The sequence below is a fragment of the Perissodus microlepis genome, chromosome 22 (genome assembly GCF_051167445.1).
Source record: "Perissodus microlepis isolate ML-2025 ecotype Zambia chromosome 22, ASM5116744v1, whole genome shotgun sequence".
Taxonomy (NCBI): Eukaryota; Metazoa; Chordata; class Actinopteri; order Cichliformes; family Cichlidae; genus Perissodus; species Perissodus microlepis.
In genome coordinates, this window is record NC_140481.1 from 28,501,026 (window position 1) to 28,519,136 (window position 18,111).

The following is an 18,111-nucleotide window of genomic DNA, read 5'->3' on the forward strand; positions in this document are numbered from 1 at the left end:
GCAAGTTTAAGACATAAAGTCTGTTACCACTGTAACTAACTCAGAGTTTTCCCTCATCTCAGAGTTGTTAGCTAAATCTGCTTACTGGAGTACAGCCCACGTGAGGTATATTTCTTCATACAATCATTAAAACATCTCCCACGTGACGTACGTGCAAAACGTAAACCTGCAAAAGGCACACTGAAAAACGTACATGCCCCCCTAAAACAGCCATCTTCTGAGACGACCACTTTTGGCAAGAAATTTCTCGACTATGGAGAAGTTACAGTAATTACCGAGCCTGCTCGTTTTCTCTTCTCATTTCTGTTTCACATTAAAAATGAGGGCGATTATTCTGCTCCTCCTCTTCTGCTGCGCAGTGTGTGTGTCTGCAGGTAGGTGTTGGGTGCTGAAGCGGAAAACAGGGTTGTTCAGGCGTCACAGATTGGTCTTGGCCTAATGTTTCTCAAAGAATAAGAGCAGAGCTTTAGTTTGTTACATATTCATTAAGTAATCGCGTGCTGGCTATCAACTGTGTATTTATAGCTTGCTTTGCAAACATTCATTAGTCTGTACTTTTTTATGTATTTCCACAGGAGAAACATGATGTAGCCCACCTGGTGTAATCTAAAAACAAATGTAGCTCAAATCATTGTATAAACTACAAATATGTTTATATAAGGGATTTTGAAAATTTAATCATAGCCTAAATACTTTTACTTATGTGGAAACGAAACAGCTTCTGTGTTTCTGTAAATGCTGCTATGAAAGGTTGCATTTCTGTACAAAAACACCCAAATTGAGCTGTTTTTCAGTTTCGTGTTTTAAGTTTGGGGTTTTGTTTATATTTACGTTTCATACTGAGCTATTAAGTGAATTATTGCTGGATGTTTTTCTGTCAGTTTGAATAAAAAATGTTTTCAGAATATATTATTAGGTTTATTTTCAGCTTTATATTGTTTATTGAAGTGATTAAACATCTACTGTGTATTGTGTATATACAAAATGAAATGAAACATGGGATTTTAAGTTGTCAATAACTTTTTTCCAGTCACTCACTCTCTGCAGTATTTCTACATTGGATCTTCTGAGGTCCCAAGCCTCCCAGAGTTTGTGGTTGTTGGGATGATCGATGATGTTCAGATGATTCACTATAACAGCAACACCAGGAGAGCTGTGCCCAAACAGGACTGGATGAGTAAAGTCACAGAAGATGATCCACAGTACTGGGACACTGAGAGTAGAGGGTTCAGTAATGCTGAGCAGGTGTTCAGAAACAACACTGAAATTGCAAAGCACCGCTTCAATCAAACTGGAGGTTTGTTTAAGATTAATCGTATCTTTTCATCTTCATTGTAAACCAGCACTCACATGTTCTCCAACTGCATTACTCCAGTTTTTGTAAATAACATCATTTTATTTATATGTCTGTTCTGTGTTGGACTCATGTCTGAACCTGAATAAAGAACAGTCTGATTCAACACACACACTGAAGAGTCAGAGACCATCAGATGCTGCTCATTTGCAGTGTTTCTGACTCAATAATAAACAATCACTAAATGTTTTAAAATGACATGTTATCTCCATAGATTAAATCAGAATAAATTTATGCTCGCCAACCCCAGCTACTGTCTTTTTGTCTCATTCTGCATCTTACATGACGGCTGGCTGTTTAAGAAGTAATCAGCTCTTCTGTTTTGGTGTCTGTGGATCAATACTTCTTTGGAACGCACTATGATTTTGCTTCTCTCTCTCTCACAGGTATCCACGTTGTCCAGTTAATGTATGGCTGTGAATGGGATGATGAGTTTGAAGATGTTCGAGGATATCACCAGTACGGCTATGATGGAGAAGACTTCATAACATTTGATGTAAACACGGAGACATGGATCACTCCAGCACCTCAGGCTGTCATGACCAAAAATAAGTGGGATCGTGATGCAGATTGGAATACGAAGAGGACAAAGTACTTATCTCAGGACTGTGTTGACTGGCTGAAGAAATATGTGAACTATGGTCAGGAAAGTCTGATGAGAACAGGTAGGTTTCACTCGAACTGATTTAGTTTCATGCCACGTCTTCTCCAAGTTTTGGGAGGGAATATTTAGGTAATGCAATGTTACATTTTTGTAATTATAAAGTGAAATATAATATTTAATTGCATTTAAGAAACATGCAGAAGTAGATGGGAGAATACAACTCATCTTAAATGTGTGTTTTTTGAGTAAGAAATCTCTTTTATAATATTTTCATAAATACAGAGAAATATTCGAATTGCTATTATAACATTTTCTTGAGCACAAGCTAGGTACCTTGTGGTTGAGTGTGTTTTGTTTGCACATGATATTCTGTTTTTGTATTTGAAGTTCGAGTTTTGTTTCACAACCTGGTCAACTGATGTTGTATTTGAAATGTATTCTGGTTTTAGGCATGGTAGCTGTGGAAAATTGAAAATGTGAAAAAAAGGGTTATTTTGTTAAATGTAATCATAATACCAGCATTGTACATATTCCAATGTAATATTAATAATAATAATTATTATAACTATTTAAAAAGAGAATCAGTAAAATTTCTCTGTCTCTCCAGTTCTTCCCTCAGTGTCTCTCCTCCAGAAGACTCTTTCTTCTCCAGTCATCTGCCACGCTACAGGTTTCTATCCTCACAGAGCTGAGATGTTCTGGAGGAAAGATGGAGTAGAGCTTCATGAAGGTGTAGAGAAAGGAGAGATCTTTCCCAACAATGATGGGACCTTCCAGATGAGTGTTTATCTGGACCTCAGATCTGTTATAGCTGAAGACTGGATGAGATATGACTGTGTGTTCCAGCTCTTCGGTGTGAAGGAGGACATCGTCACCAAACTGGACAAAGCTGTGATTAGGACCAGTGAAAGTAAGGCTTAATTCTTACTGGTCTGATTCACAAGCTGTAGACTTTGGGTATAAGCCAGTCTAAGAACAGTAAATCTCATTAGAAAAACTTCATAAGTAAACCTTTAGAAAGAGGGTGGGAATTTAAAGATAACAGTGTAAATTTTATTTGACAGTTTTCTATTTACTTTTATTTTTATGTGGTAAATATGAATATTTTGCAGTGAATGTAAGTTAAAAAGCACATATTTGACATAACAGAAAAACGTTTTAACCAATAAACAATCATTTATGACGCTTCTTCTGAAAAAAATGAACATATTTGTTTTCTTTTTCTTTTTTTAAGCCTCACCAGGACGGTCCAGGGTCATGATCATCTATATTGTCATTGAAGCTTTTGCTGTCCTCTTTGCTGTAACTGGACTCGTTATTTATCGAAAGAAAACGGGTGAGACAAAAAAGTTCATGGCTTAAGCATTTTACTTATTTGTCCAGATTCCAAATTGAAATAAGCTTCGGGTTCAGACACAGCAACATCCGAAGCAAAAGTGATGTTTAGGGCACCAGTGTCATAATTATATAATTATTTATATGGTCAAAGGTAACCAGTAGTGCAGGAAGGATTGGGTATCAGTATTCCTGTATTACAACAGTTGTGGTCTTTTACTTTTTCTCCCCAGGTTCAAAGACTTCTTCTGATCATCCTTCTAGAGAAAATATAAACAGCAAATCACAAACTATTAAAATTAAGTGTACTTGATCTCTGCTCACACATTAGCTGTTAACATTACATATAGCCATCTTTCTAAGAATGCTTTTGCAATCTTTTTTCTGATACATATTAATTAAAAATATTTCTGCATTTTTCACTGGAACTGGTTTGTCCCACCAGCTCTAGACATCAGGGACACCTCTCCAGCTGCCAGTTCTTATCTTGCTAAAAAGTACTGGCATAAAGCTCAGGCATTACAGCAGTCACAGTCATGGCTTTAAAGTGAATCCTGTATATCATTATATATGTTACATATTACTAGTGATCAAGTAACTGTATCTTTTTATTTATTTATCTTGTCCAGTTTTTTATTTATAGTCCTTCATCTGAATGTTTTTCATTTTTTTCTTTAGTGTCCAAGACACCTGGTAATTCTGCTGAAGATATTATCTGTGACAACGGTAAGTGATACAAGTACTGCATTCAGTCAGGTTTGTGCTGTATTGAATGATTTCAAAAGTAGGTTTCACTCATCCCATGATGTATTTTATATTTTCAAAGCCCTCCTCATTAATAAATATTTAATTTTTATCTGAACAGAAGACAGAAAAAGTTTGGATACGCTTGTGAACTTCACCAAGGAATCTTCAACACTGAACCTCTGAGAAAAAGTTTCTGCTGCAACAGAAGTTAACAATTTTTCTTCACTGATTTGATGCAGTTCTTGTCACACTCCTAGGTTGGTGACCCAAGTATTTTGTGTATTATTATTATTATTATTATTATTATTATTGTTGTTGTTGTTGTTGTTGTTGTTATTCTGTGATTTCTCTGTTTTATATGACTTGTAGTGTTGATTTCTGTTTTTGTATTCTAGTTCTTAGGTTTTGTTCTGGTGCCCTTCTGTTTAGTATAGGTTTAGTTCTGTGCCCACTGTTTCCTGTTTTACTTTGAAGGTCAATGTATTCTGTTTTGCTTCCTCCCCATCTCGTCTATGTAATTAGTGTCAGCCATGTCTCCCAGGTGTTTGCTCTTTGCCCGTTCCCCTTCTGTATTTAGTGTTTGCGTGTGTTCCTGTTCGTCATCGCGTCGTCCCTCATACTTGTCTCTGTGTTCTGTTTCAAGCTCAGTTTCTAGCCTTCCCAGTTTAGTTTCTGTTTTGTCTTATGCCAGCAATAAAGCTGAGGTCTTTGAGTTTAAGTTCCACCTCCACGAGTTTGCATTTGGGTCCTATTCCTGCCTTCACACAGCTGCTCCATGGCAGTTCTTCCATTAGGAGCATCACACTCAGCACTCTTAATGCAGTTCTCAAATCAGTGACGTATTTCCTCATCCACAGCAGACTTTGTCATTGTTTTTGTAAACACCACTATTGTGTTAATTAATTTTCCATATGAATGTCACAGCTCATCAAAGCAGTTTGTACTTTTGTCACTCAAAACTGCAGATTTCTCACTTACCTTGATACTGTTAAGCACTGGATTTTGTCTTTTCAATCAGATTAATTCAAACTTTTTGTATGAACCATATGCATTATATGTAAAAGAACAAGTCCAGTTACACACTGTCAGTGGTTTTAGTGAAATTGGCCTTCAGTTGAAAGTAGATAGAATGTGTGGATAGGACAGTGCAGAAAGTGAGAGGAAAGTGGGAAAAGAATGATGACATGCAGAAAATAGTCTGGGACAGAGTTGAACCTATTTATGTTTAAATTATGTTTCAATAATGCCAAACACTTAAACACATAATTGAATTACTTTGTTTTACATATTTGGCGCATTCATATGAGGACCTGAAATGTTGCTGCAAAAAGAGAATCACCCAGCTGTCAGCTATGAAAGGATCCTGGTGTTATTTGTCTCTCAGAAACAGTTCATAACTTCCCTTCAACTCATTCATGTCACCTAAAAGGTAAACCTGTTTCTCCATCACCTGTTCAGCTCTGATGGTTCAGTAAGGACATCTCCTGGTTTCATCTTCATGTTTCCCTCTCACCACATATCCAAACCGACATCATGACCAGCAGCTTTACAGCTGTGGCTCCAGCAAACATCAGCTGATACTAAGAAGTAATATTAAATAAATTCTAACAACAGCTTATCAAGCTTAAACGTGCTGCTGTTGTTTAGCGCGACATCCGCTGGTTTCCTCTTTCTGGCGCAAAGTGGACAATAAACAAGCAAGAGAGAAAAGCCGATCAGCTGATCATTGATCAGTTTCATGATTGAAGTAGCAACAGGAGAGGGAGAGAAGAGGCAGCTGTGCAGCGTAAAGACACAGAATAACTCCAGCTTTGTGTCTTTTTCTCATTCTAGCAGAAGTACGGGACAAGTTGTGTTCCTTTTCACCTCACTACCTTTTTCTTCTGTTTGTCTGCCCACAGCCCGATGGCCAGTCCAGCTGTGCTCTCAACTCAGCCACCATCATGCCCCTCCAGCTCATCAGCTGGGAACGTACACCTGGACCAAACCAAACCGTGAAATAATGAGGGTGGGGCCAGAGGCTGACTGGAATTATTCTGTGTTGCCAAAAACAAAACAAAACTAATGCTAGGAAACAAACACGTTTATAAGTACTTTGTGAAGCATTTTTTATGGTTTCTTTTCTTTTTTTTTTAATACTAATAGAATGTTTTCATCATTTTCCCCCTTACAGGCGGCCCTCGCCACACATATTGATTTAAAATTAATACCAATCAATCCACTGAGAAACTTAACGAGGTTTTATCCACTGGAGGGAGCCCAAACCACCACGATTCAGTGAAGCTCGGCGAAATCATATTTGATATGTATTCCTCATCAGTTGCACAAAAACAAATTTTAAAATTTGTTCTGTGCCTTTAAAGACGCTGTAACCTCACAGACCCCAGAGGCAATCTGTACCAAACAGCTAACCCCAGATTAAAAATACATAAATAAATTATACATTGTATACCCAGCATAACTACACCTGTCATAACATAAAAAAATAATAAAGATAAGATGAACCTAACTTTAACCCTTCCCTTCATCATTCATGGTTCATATGAAGATATTTTACTTTCAGTTTCGTTGATAACCCTAAAGGGTGCGTTTACCCCAGGTTTAAGTGACGTTTACTCTCAGAGTAAATTCTTATTGGCTCAGATGGAGCCCAGTGGTGACGTACCTCCTAGTTCTCCTCCTTTTCTCCTATTTTAGCTTTAGCTTTTTCTGGACAACTGAAACATAAAGTTTGTTAAAGGTTTGCATGTTTATGGTCACAATGAAGGTCATCATCTTCTTTCTTATCCTGGGGATACAGGGGGCAGCGGCAGGTCAGTTTGACTGACGATTTCTGTCGAAAACGGTTTGACGAGTCCCGTCTTTAAATCGTTCATGACGCATTTTTAAACGTTGTTACTCTGCTGTCTCTCCAAGCACTCTAACAAATAAAACATCAGGGAGGAGGCCTGATGCTAATCTGGTGACAATAATCAAAACTGTTATTTTAAAAACTGAATACCATTTTAATTTTCACAAGGAATTAAAACATTTTCACACAACAGCTCACCATTAAAGTTCATTCGACACAAAGTATCTGTAAAAAACTTAGATGTTTAATTATTTGTTCAGCATAAGCTGTATATAAAGAGCCACATGTCATTAAATGGAGTTTATTGTGAATACTTTCTGTTTGACAAACATGCGCGAGTTACACCCGGATATGAAGTTCACTGTTTTTCTGATGTTATTGCTTCATTAACAGCGCAATGAGGTGACTTTTGTTGTGAGGTGTATAAATAAAATTGAATCGAATTCAAGTGAACTGAATTGAGATACAAATTAAATAATTATTTCTTTATAATTGAATACAGTTTATGTATGTAAAGTGCCAATACACTTTACATACCAGCATGAGCTAATGTTGGTATCACTGCTGAATGATCAATAAGAAGCTGGAAGTGAGAAATGCCAGAAAAGTTTTGCAATTTAAAGACACTCAACCTCAACCAGTGAGCGCTAATGAGAAGTTTTAAACTCACTATATGCCTTGGTCACTAACACTAACAGATAAATCCATGTACTTTTGATAACTGAAAACTCACCTGCAAACTTAATTAATGAATAAAAGATAAAATCCAAATGCTTAAGATAATATTCTCAGAATATCAGTTACTTAACATTAGCTTTTTATTGATAATATCAATCAAAGATATTGGAAGTAAAGCTTTCTGTAACAATTTTAAGCTTTAACAAAATCCATGAGAAATAAAATAAACAAAGAAAAGCATCGATATTGATATTTAGAAAACCCAACACTGAAATTCTGAAAAAACAACAACAAAAAACAAAGTCTGGACAGTCACATCAAAAGAATTAAATCAGTTCCTATAATTTGTAATATAAAAAATGGAAATAGAAAAGAGAACAACTCACTTTAGAAGTCATGCTGCTTTATTCAGAAGAAAGAAGAAACTTAATTGAGTTTATGGTTAATTCAGCAGCTAACAAAAGCAAAACAGATTAAAAGTAATGTGTACTTTCTTTAACAGTGAAAATGAAAATATAGTCAAATTAAAGTTATAATGAGTTCAAATCATTCACCCAGGGCAGCGGGGGACGCTGGAGCCTATCCCAGCTGTCATAGGGGGAGAGGCGGGGTACACCCTGGACAGGTCGCTAGATCGCAGGGCTAACACACAGAGACAGACACAACACATTCACACCTATGGGCAATGTGGATTAATTAAAATTAATCTAGCCCCACTAAGTGCATGTCTTTGGACAGTGGGAGGAAGCCCAAGTATCCGGGGAGAACCCACACAAACACGGGGAGAACATGTAAACTCCACACAGAAAGACCCCGATCTGATGGGGAATTGAACTCAGGACTTTCTTGCTGTGCAGTAACAGTGCTAACCACCGTACCACCATGCTGCTCTGAGTTCAAACCATTAATCATGAAAACTGAATTAAAGTAAACTGAAGGATAAACACCAGTTTTAAAACTTAAAATTGTTTCAAACTCAGGTTCAAACTAGAATCTGTTACAAAACACAAAATCACAACAAACACTGAATATCTATTCATAAATCTATTTGGTGTTTATTGAAGGGACAGCAGGATTATTACAGGATGTCTTTAACGTGCTGCAGTTTTTCTTATTGTGCTATTTAAAAAAAATAATGTGATTTATAAATCTGTGTTCCTGAGATCTCACAACATTAACTGTTCCTTACAGTGACCCACTCTCTGAAGTATTTCTACACTGCGTCCTCTCAAGTCCCAAACTTCCCAGAGTTTGTGACTGTTGGGATGGTTGATGATGTTCAGATTAATTATTATGACAGCAACACGGAGAGAGAGGTGCCCAAACAGGACTGGGTGAACGGTGCGGTAGACCCACAATTCTGGGAGAGGAACACTGATATCTCCAGGGGTTCCCAGCAGATGTTCAAAGCCAACATTGAGATTGCAAAGGCACGCTTCAACCAAACTGGAGGTTTGTTCATGTTTCATTTTTTTAATGATACACTTGCTCTTAATGTTTTCAGTGTGTTTTGTTTTCAGTAGTAAACAGGTTTGTATACAAATGAAAATGTTTCATTCAGATTACAGATTACAATTATTAACATAATAATTCATAATGAATGTAGAACTACAGTCTGTGAAGCTTTAATTTAATTCAACCAGCTTTAAGGATCATGTTTGTATGAACTGATATAATTTGTCAGTTAACTGGTTAGTTGATCAAAATAATTAAGATAAATTTGCAATATTTGCAGTTTTCTGTTTATATTTAGGATTTTTTTTGTCTCTGAAACCTTGATGATTGTTTTTGATACAATTTCTCAATAATTGATTAATAAGAAAATAATCTCCAGAAAATCAGCAGGATCAGAATAATCAGTCTGAGGTTTGAATATTTTACAATTATTGTGAACTAGTATTTGACTTTTATTAAAAACAATCCTGGACTGAAACTCTCCTTCAGTGGAAGCTTCTAGAAAAACCTCTGGACAGTTTGGTGTGTAGTTTCTCACAGTTAGAGGATTTTGTTAGAAGGATAACTGGTTGCAGTTTCAGAGGATGGAAACTTAATACCCAGGATCAGGATAAGTGAACCATGTACAAAGGTTAACAAACAAAGTTCAAAGAGGGAGGCACGAAGGACAAACTGCATGTTTAGTCCTAAGCAGCAGCCACTAAGTGAACAATTTCCAGCCTTTTGCAGCCACAGGTGAGTACAATCAACCACTCATTGCTTCTTGGAGCATCAAAGGATCCCAGGCAGCCAATTGTCTTTGAGGGTTGACACACTGCAATCTGCATACAGGAGGGCTAGCACGAGTCTCCAGCTAGCCAGTCAGTGAGTACTGACACTCTTGGAGTTGCTTGAAGAGAAAAGGGTCCCTCAGTCGCTCAGAGGGCACATGTGTGTTGGTCTTTATGGAGGCTGTTTTTCTTTGATAAAGAGAGTATATAGAAATGTTTCCCCAGTGTCTATCTCCCTAAGATGCTCACACTGTTCAGTGATGATTATCTGTAAGTGGCTTCCATTGAGCCAAAAACAACAGATGTTAATATCCTCTCTTAATAAATGACCGTGGATCAGTGTTTTCTTGTAAAGATGTTGTCAATTCCTAATGTATGCTGTGTTCTACAATTGTTCCTAATGTAAAGTTTTTCTTTCTGTCAGGTGTTCACGTTGTCCAGCAGATGTATGGCTGTGAATGGGATGATGAAACAGATGAAGTGAACGGATATGAGCAGTTTGGTTATGATGGAGAGGACTTTATAAGCTTTAACCTGAAGATAGAGGTGTGGGTTGCTCCTGTACGACAGGCTGTCATCACCAAATACAAGTGGGACAGTAACAGATTTTACACCACACAGGCAAAGAACTACCTCACCCAGATTTGTCCTGAGTGGCTGAAGAAGTATGTGAACTATGGGAGGAGCTCTCTGATGAAAACAGGTGAAATCATATAACATGCTGTTTTTTGGCCAGAACAATCTTAATATGTTCCTTTTTCTGACCATTAAAACATAAAAGCATTGACACCCTCGCCCCATCAAAAAAACATCACAGTTAAATTTTCTCTTTCTCTCATTTCCATTCACACATTGACATTTGACTCTTTCTACCTTTCTCCTGATTTCTCTGTCACTCTTACATATTATTAAAATTGGGTTTTTTTTTTTTATCATATTTTCCTTTTGCCCCAATTTTCTCTGGCCCAGTTTATCCACCATCTACACTCTGACATTTATAACCAGTCTCTCCCAGCCTCCATTCTTTGTCATTACATATGCTCATAGGCTTTTTAAAAGGCTTAACTAAGGCATTGAAATTACATTACATCCCACAGGAATTACATTAGTATGTACATAATAGTAATATAGCATCTATCTTTCTCTTCTCTCCTTAGTTCTTCCCTCAGTGTCTCTCCTCCAGAAGACTCCCTCCTCTCCAGTCACCTGCCACGCTACAGGTTTCTATCCTAACAGAGCCGAGATGTTCTGGAAGAAGGATGGAGAGGAGCTTCATGAGGGTGTGGAGAAAGGAGAGATTCTCACCAACAATGATGGGAACTTTCAGATGAGTGTTGATCTGGATCTTTCATCAGTCACACCTGAATACTGGGAGAGGTACAACTGTGTGTTTCAGCTCTCTGGTGTGAACGAGGACATCGTCACCAAACTGGACAAAGCAGTGATCAAAACCAACAAGGGTAAAAGTGATGAAGGTAGGAAACACGCATTTAGTTTACTGTAAAAATGGTGCAGTTCATGTGGTTTTATTTGAGTTTGATGAAAAGTTTAATTCCTCCCCCGTTGTATACAGATTTATTAAGTGTTTCATACTGATACTGATTTGTTAATTTCTTAATAAATATTAACATTTAAAGTTTTGAGCGCTGACAGGGGATTTCTAAGAATCACCCCGTAGTTCTTCAGCTTGAGACACCTGAGTTAGAAAACACAAACACTGCAGTTGTCTTTCACTCGTGAGAGCAGTCATGGACGCACGACCTGTGTCTCATCACTGTCTGCGTTCTTTATTTATACAAGATTGTCTGTGTGTGTGTGTGTGTGTGTACAAAGATAACAACGTCACTCAGAGCAACGGGTTTTTCTCTTCTCTACGTCGAATGTTCTCTGAAGACAGGAAGCGGTTAGTAGCTGAATAAGTTCATCATCACAAAAGTTATTAGGTGAAAAGTCACGTAGACATGTAGATTGCTTAGTGATCAATAAAAAGCACATTTCATGAAGCTGATCACATTATATAAAAACAGTTTTCCTTTGACAAACGCTCTGGTTTAAATTATTGTCCACTTTGCTGTCGTTTCACTGTTTATTTAAATTTGCGAGCATCTTTTTTTCCCCGTATTTTTATTTAATTGGCAAACTGAAGTTTGTCTCTTTTAACGTGTTTCATTTGTTCAGGTTATGATTTATTTGTTGTTGTGTCATCTACAGGAAATTTCCTCACCATGATCATCGCGACCATGAAACGATGGTTCTCGCAGTGATTGCTGTAATTGGTTTCATTGACTACAAATAGAGAACAGGTGAGAGACAAAAACAGAAATCCCTTTTACTCGATGGTTTATCCAAAACAGAATAAGCTCCACAAGGGCCAAAGTCACAGTTCCAGAAGAATAGGAGCTGCAGAAAAGATACGATGTATAACATTTTATAAATGTAACTGAAATTATTTTTTCTTTGTAATTGAGAAAAACGTCCCCCATCTCATAAGTAAAACTTGTTTCTATTCTGTTTTCTCTGATCCCTTATGCCCTGCGTAGAATAAAATGTTTTCTGTATTTTATGTTAAATAACTTTTTCAGGATCATTCTTGAGAAAATGTCAGATCAGAGCAGGATGTGGACTAACAGTGTGTTTGTGACGTGACTTTCTGAGTCTCTAGAGCAAATGATTCCTAAAGCCTAAATGACAAACAGCCCTGCAAACAGTGAGATTACTACATTTACTATTTTACTTCTTTTTTGTGCTTCAAAATCACAAGAGATGATTGCTTGATTGAACTGGGAATGTTAATATATCTTATTTTGTCTTTTTAGGTTTATGGACAAATTTTGCACTGAAACAAGAAGCATCAACAAGCCTCATTTGCCCCCATAAACTGTGACCTCATTAGTTATTCATCATTCACATCATAAAATGAAGTGTTAAGATCTATTATGTTGTGGATTTTTTTATGACATATATACCTGTATACACTGGACATATACTCACATGTATACTGTGTAATCACATATATTCGTATACACCATACACACCTATACTGTAGTGTTTTATATATTGGAATCACTGTGTTAAGCATTTAACCTACATGCTCGAAATCACAAGACCCATAAATTGAGGTCAAATATTATCTACATTTATATTAATAAAGTTTGTGCCACTTGTTGTATGAGCACATGTTGATTAATACTGTTTGAAATGTAATAATTGGGATCAATAAGTAACCTCTGATAGTGTTATGGCCAACCCCATCCAAACATAGGGTTAATTCAACTTGGCACTGCTGAGGATGCACCTGGGACTCTTTTCTCCCAAAGTTGTGAAAAACCTTTCTTTATCAAATATAGTGGCCCACCTCTGGCAAAAAAACAGAGTTTGCCAAGGTTGTCAGGATGATTAACTGTTATCTGTGAGATTTGTAGACTTTTGGACTCACTCTGGCCATAAAACTGACAAAGGGACCCAATTAAAAATGATGGATGCTGGGAATAGGGCTCGGAAAAGTTATGGAGTAGCCCAGAAGGTTAAGTGACACAAGTGTCGGAGATTAAAAAAGCTACAAAGTGCAAGTGGGTTTGACAACTGCTTGGGGGGAAAGGATTGACAAACATATTACATCAATAATTGGGGTAATATTGATATTTATAGTGTTAAGAAAGTACTTATTAGTTTAAAATTAATACGGTCCAAGTAAAAAACAAGGAATGGAAAGTTACCAAACAGCAGGAAGAGGGATCACTGATCCCATATAAAGGAAGGTTAGATATGCCCCGGGCAGCTTTTTTTCCTGGCTGTCATTGTATGTGTCTCTGCTGTTTGTGCTTAAAGGCTCTACACCCTGGGGTTTGCTTTGCGGGCTTGCTATATGTTGTTGTGCGGTATTGTACTGTTTTGCTGTGCTTATAACACTGTTTAATAAACTCAGTTTTAAGAATTCTACTCTTTTCCAAAGGATCTAAATTGATGAAATGGTGCAAGTTAAGGTGGTTTTGTTTCATGGCTGCCATCAAAGATGAGTTTTGACCTGCTTGATTTTGTTAATCAACCTACTGTTAAAAAGATTGAATTGTGCCATAAAGTGTTGCTGCTCACTATAAACTTTTGGTACCAAAATATGGTGTAAAAAGGGACATTAAGCAGGCATTGCTGGAGGGGTTAATTGAGTTGGGTATCTTAATTAGCCCTACTATGACTGAGGTCCCCTCTCAAGACTCTTTAGCTCCCCCTGGAGCCTCTGCTTATCCTGTTTTTTCAGATAGAACGGAAGAACAAGCTACAATTGCTACACCTCCGGGTGCCCAAGTCAAGCCAGATGCAGCTCCACAAACCCTGTCTCGCTTCAAGCCTTTCTCTCCAGAACCCCAGAAATCTAGCAGTGATGCAAAGCTTAAGGTTCGCTTACTTCATTTACAGATAGAGGCCCAGGAGAAGGAGAAGGTGCAAAAAGCAGATTATGATATCCGGCTACAGATCCGTAGGCTTGAGATAGAAGCTGAAAAGGAAATAAGGTTAAAGCAGCTTCAAGTAGAAGCATTGAAGATATCCTCAGGGCAGAAGACGCATGCCACTTGAAGAAACCCCAAAAGTCTGACAAAAGTTTTGAAGTGAGCAAAAACATTGCATTAGTACCTACCTTTTTTGAGTCTGAGGTAGATTCATATTTTAATGCTTTTGAAAAGATGGCTACTGCTATGAACTGGCCAATAGACATGAAGTATTTTACTTCGGTGTAAATTAGTGGGCAAAGCTCAGGAGGTGGTAGCTTTACTTTCCTTGGAGCAGAGTATGAAATGTGAAGTGTTGAAAGAAACAATTGTACGTTCCTATGAACTGGTACCTGAGGCCTACAGGCAGAAATTTAGGAATCACAAGAGGTCTAGCAGCCAAACATACATTGAGTTTGCACATGAAAAGAGGATCTTTTTGATAAATGGTGTGCTGTTAACGGAGTTGGTGATGATTATGAATCACTGCACGAGTTAATGCTATTGGAGGATTTTAAAAATCCTTTACGTGAGAGAGTCATAATGTTCTTAAATGAACAGAAGGTGACGTCAATGTCAAAAGCAGCTGTGTTGGCCGATGAGTTTGTGTTAACACGTAAGAATGTTTTTTTAGTTTTTTTTTTTCTTTTTTTTTTTTTTTACCCCTATTTCTCATCCAGACAAACCCACAGCCTTGCACCCTGCACGGCTTGAGTCTGGTCGCTCCGCTGCTAGGCCAGTGAGACTACCTTCACCTCCCCGTGAGGGTCATCTCATTGCAGAGTGTCTGGCATAAAAGCGCAAACAGCAACTCTCCTCACAAGCAAAAGGGGTGGGACTGACTAAAGCTACAGAGAATGGAATGACATTGCAGCCTGACTATCACCACCCTGATCCCTGTTTCAAACCCTTCATCCTTGAGTAAGTAGTTTCACTGACTGGGGGCCTCTCAGTCCATCATTAGAGAAGAGATCTTACCATTTTCAGAGGAGTCATTCTGCTAATCTAGTGTCATTGTCCAGGGAGTAGAACACAGATTCATATCTGCCTCTTTGCACACGGTTCGCATCCAGTCTTCCTTAGTTAGTGGAATTGTTAAAGTTGCTATTCATTCTGCATTGCCTATCAAAGGTATTGACTTCATCCTAGGTAATGACCTTGCTGGAGGCAAAGTCATGCCCATTCCTGAAGTGTTAGACAGACCGGAGCTGAATCTGGAGTCTACCTCAGCCCATGACCAGCCTGATATTCTTCCAGCTTGTGTAGTTACAAGGGCTCAATCAAAGTAATGTCCTAACTTGGCTGATTCCTTTGAGGTCAGATCTCTCTAGTGATGCTGTCATGTTTAAGTCTGGATCTAAGGGTCAGGTCAAAGTTCCACCTGCTGATAAATCACAACCAGCCCTGCATTTGCCAGTCTCCCGAGAAGAATTAATTACAGCATAGAAAAATGACGTAACCCTGTCAAAGTGTCACTCTTCTGTCCTCAGTCAGCAGGATGCCAAGAAGAAAAAGCTGGCTTACTTTTCAGATGAAGGTCCACTGATGCACAGATGGACAGCTGAGGTCTCGGAAGATTCAGACTGGTCTGCAGTTTATCAGGTGGTTGTGCCTACTGTCTATTGTACCCAGGTACTGTCCTTAGCACATTTTTTTTTTGTTTTCAAGAAAATAATAGTGATGATTTTCTTTGTGCTTTTAAGTGGGGAAAAAGCACATTTTCTCATTTGTTTTTTTGCAGCTGTCTTTAACAAGATGGAGTATTTGGTCAAATGGTATAGATTCTTTTATACTATTATTAGCTAGTGTTTTTCTTTTCTTTTTCTTTTTTTAAACTTTGCCTTCTTTTACTATACGCTTGAAGTAGAATATCAAATATTCAAATAATATTCAAAACCACAGTTGCATTCCATGTCTACCCATTATTTCACACTGGACGAATCCAGTCTCAGTGCAATGTCTTTTGTCCTCTGAAGAAGAAAAAAAACAAAACAACTTTTGCACTGAAATCTGCCTGACAATTGATGATGGGGAAGTTGTCAGGCTAATGTTGTCTAAGGAGCTTGGAAAGAAAAGCGTCTGGACTTCTTTAAGTTGCTTGAAGACGTTTCACCTCTCATCCGAGAAGCTTCTTTAGTTCTAAGATCAAATAGTGGAGAGTCTCAGATTTTAAGCATGGGGGGCAGTGAACCTGCTAGTTTTTGTTTTTTCTGAAATTTTTGTTTCTGTTTGCCAAGTAAAATACCATAAGCATCTAAAAATAATACTTTTCTTGCTCTGTTTACCAGCAATTTGGAAATACTAAAAAAAAAATTTTAAAGGGGGGGGGGGTTAATTCTGTTCTCATTCATACTCACATCACAGTTAAATACAAGGTGACACCAAATCTAGTTACCAATACATTTCAAATAGTTGTCAACTGTTGCATGTAACTTTAAAGAATAAACTCTGCCATTCTTGCAAATAGTGATCAATCTCTGAGATCCACAGCCAGTAAAAAGTGCACTTCTGTCTTCAGCACACATGAAACAACACGATCAGAATAAATCATCATATTTGTTTCTTACTGATAGCTCCAGGACAACATACCGTGCCCAAACTTGACACAGAGATAGAGGACTGTGAGAAACAAGCTATTAAAAAGTGTAATGGATTTAATGAATAGGTTTAAACTAAAAGTCAGTTGTCTTTTTCAGGTATCAAGGGAGCAAGACAGCAGGGAGTCACAAGAGATGTCTTTTTGCAGATAAGAATAGTTATCTGATGGACATCATCCCCTGGGCCCCTAACAGAAAATGCAAGTCAAAGTTAATACCACATAAATATGGGCAAAGTTAGGAAATGAATAGGATTTACACCTCTTCTGGTGTCACGCAGTCACCCATCCTCATCTTCTTCTTGAGTAGAGTGAGGGCTAAAAGTGAGATCTGGCAGGTGGGGGAACCTTTAGATTGGTTGTTGTGGCTCAGTGTGAGGAAATGAATCAAAACTCACAATAATTTCTCTTTTGAGCTCTAGTAGATTTTCTCCGTGTATAGGCTGTGATCAGCTGACCTTTGCTCTTGCTCTGAGGTTTACTGCTTTGTATGAATTTAGCCATCTTGGCTGATTTCTATTTGTTACTCGTAGCTGGTATAAAGGTTGAATTCAGTGAATGAATCCGAGCATCATCAGTTTAAATTCAAATTAATCTCTGCTTAACATGATGTAACATACAGTGGCTTGCAAAAGTATTCGGCCCCCTTGAACTTTTCCACATTTTGTCACATTACAGCCACAAACATGAATCAATGTTACTGGAATTCCACGTGAAAGACCAACACAAAGTGGTGTACACGTAAGAAATGGAACGGAAATCATGCATGCTTCCAAACATTTTTTACAAATAAATAACTGAAAAGTGGAGTGTGCGTAATTATTCAGCCCCCTGAGTCAATACTTTGTAGAACCACCTTTTGCTGCAGTTACAGCTGCCAGTCTTTTAGGGTATGTCTCTACCAGCTTTGCACATCTAGAGACTGAAATCCTTGTTCATTCTTCTTTGCAAAACAGCTCCAGCTCAGATGGACAGCGTTTGTGAACAGCAGTTTTCAGATCTTGCCGCAGATTCTCGATTGGATTTAGATCTGGACTTTGACTGGGCCATTCTAACACATGGATGTGTTTTGTTTTAAACCATTCCATTGTTGCCCTGGCTTTATGTTTAGGGTCGTTGTCCTGCTGGAAGGTGAATCTCCGCCCCAGTCTCAAGTCTTTTGCAGACTCCAAGAGGTTTTCTTCCAAGATTGCCCTGTATTTGGCTCCATCCATCTTCCCATCAACTCTGACCAGCT

General features: G+C 37.9%; 1 protein-coding gene and 1 pseudogene across 4 annotated transcripts in view; both read left to right on the forward strand.

Annotated features, from left to right (window-relative positions):
- On the forward strand, positions 1–6,557 carry LOC146363411 (class I histocompatibility antigen, F10 alpha chain-like). 3 transcript variants are annotated; one of them, XM_084919832.1, is made up of 8 exons: positions 1–374; positions 1,031–1,297; positions 1,741–2,019; positions 2,566–2,868; positions 3,193–3,294; positions 3,972–4,019; positions 4,159–6,048; positions 6,214–6,557. In XM_084919832.1, the coding sequence occupies exons 1-7, from the start codon at positions 320–322 to the stop codon at positions 4,221–4,223; spliced, it is 1,119 nt and encodes a 372-aa protein (XP_084775958.1). In that variant the 5' UTR covers positions 1–319; the 3' UTR covers positions 4,224–6,048; positions 6,214–6,557. The 3 variants fall into 3 exon arrangements, with proteins under 3 accessions (XP_084775958.1, XP_084775957.1, XP_084775956.1); XM_084919831.1 differs by having other exon boundaries at positions 4,159–5,469; positions 5,942–6,557; XM_084919830.1 differs by having other exon boundaries at positions 4,159–4,297; positions 5,942–6,557.
- A 118-nt stretch (positions 6,558–6,675) lies between these two features.
- Positions 6,676–18,111, forward strand: part of LOC146363412 (uncharacterized) — a 28,398-nt pseudogene continuing 16,962 nt past the window's right edge. The window contains exons 1-4 of the transcript XR_014799203.1: positions 6,676–6,853; positions 8,761–9,021; positions 10,219–10,497; positions 10,952–11,254. The product of XR_014799203.1 is annotated as an uncharacterized LOC146363412 (transcript). The remainder of the gene's footprint in view (positions 6,854–8,760; positions 9,022–10,218; positions 10,498–10,951; positions 11,255–18,111) is intronic.

Bases quoted from the DNA above. Each gene is read 5' to 3' on its own strand.
- LOC146363411 (XM_084919832.1), top strand. From the start codon at position 320: ATGAGGGCGATTATTCTGCTCCTCCTCTTCTGCTGCGCAGTGTGTGTG. The intron at 1,298-1,740 runs GTTTGTTTAAGA...TCTCTCTCACAG, and splicing joins CCGCTTCAATCAAACTGGAG to GTATCCACGTTGTCCAGTTA. The intron at 3,295-3,971 runs GTGAGACAAAAA...TTTTTTCTTTAG, and splicing joins TATTTATCGAAAGAAAACGG to TGTCCAAGACACCTGGTAAT.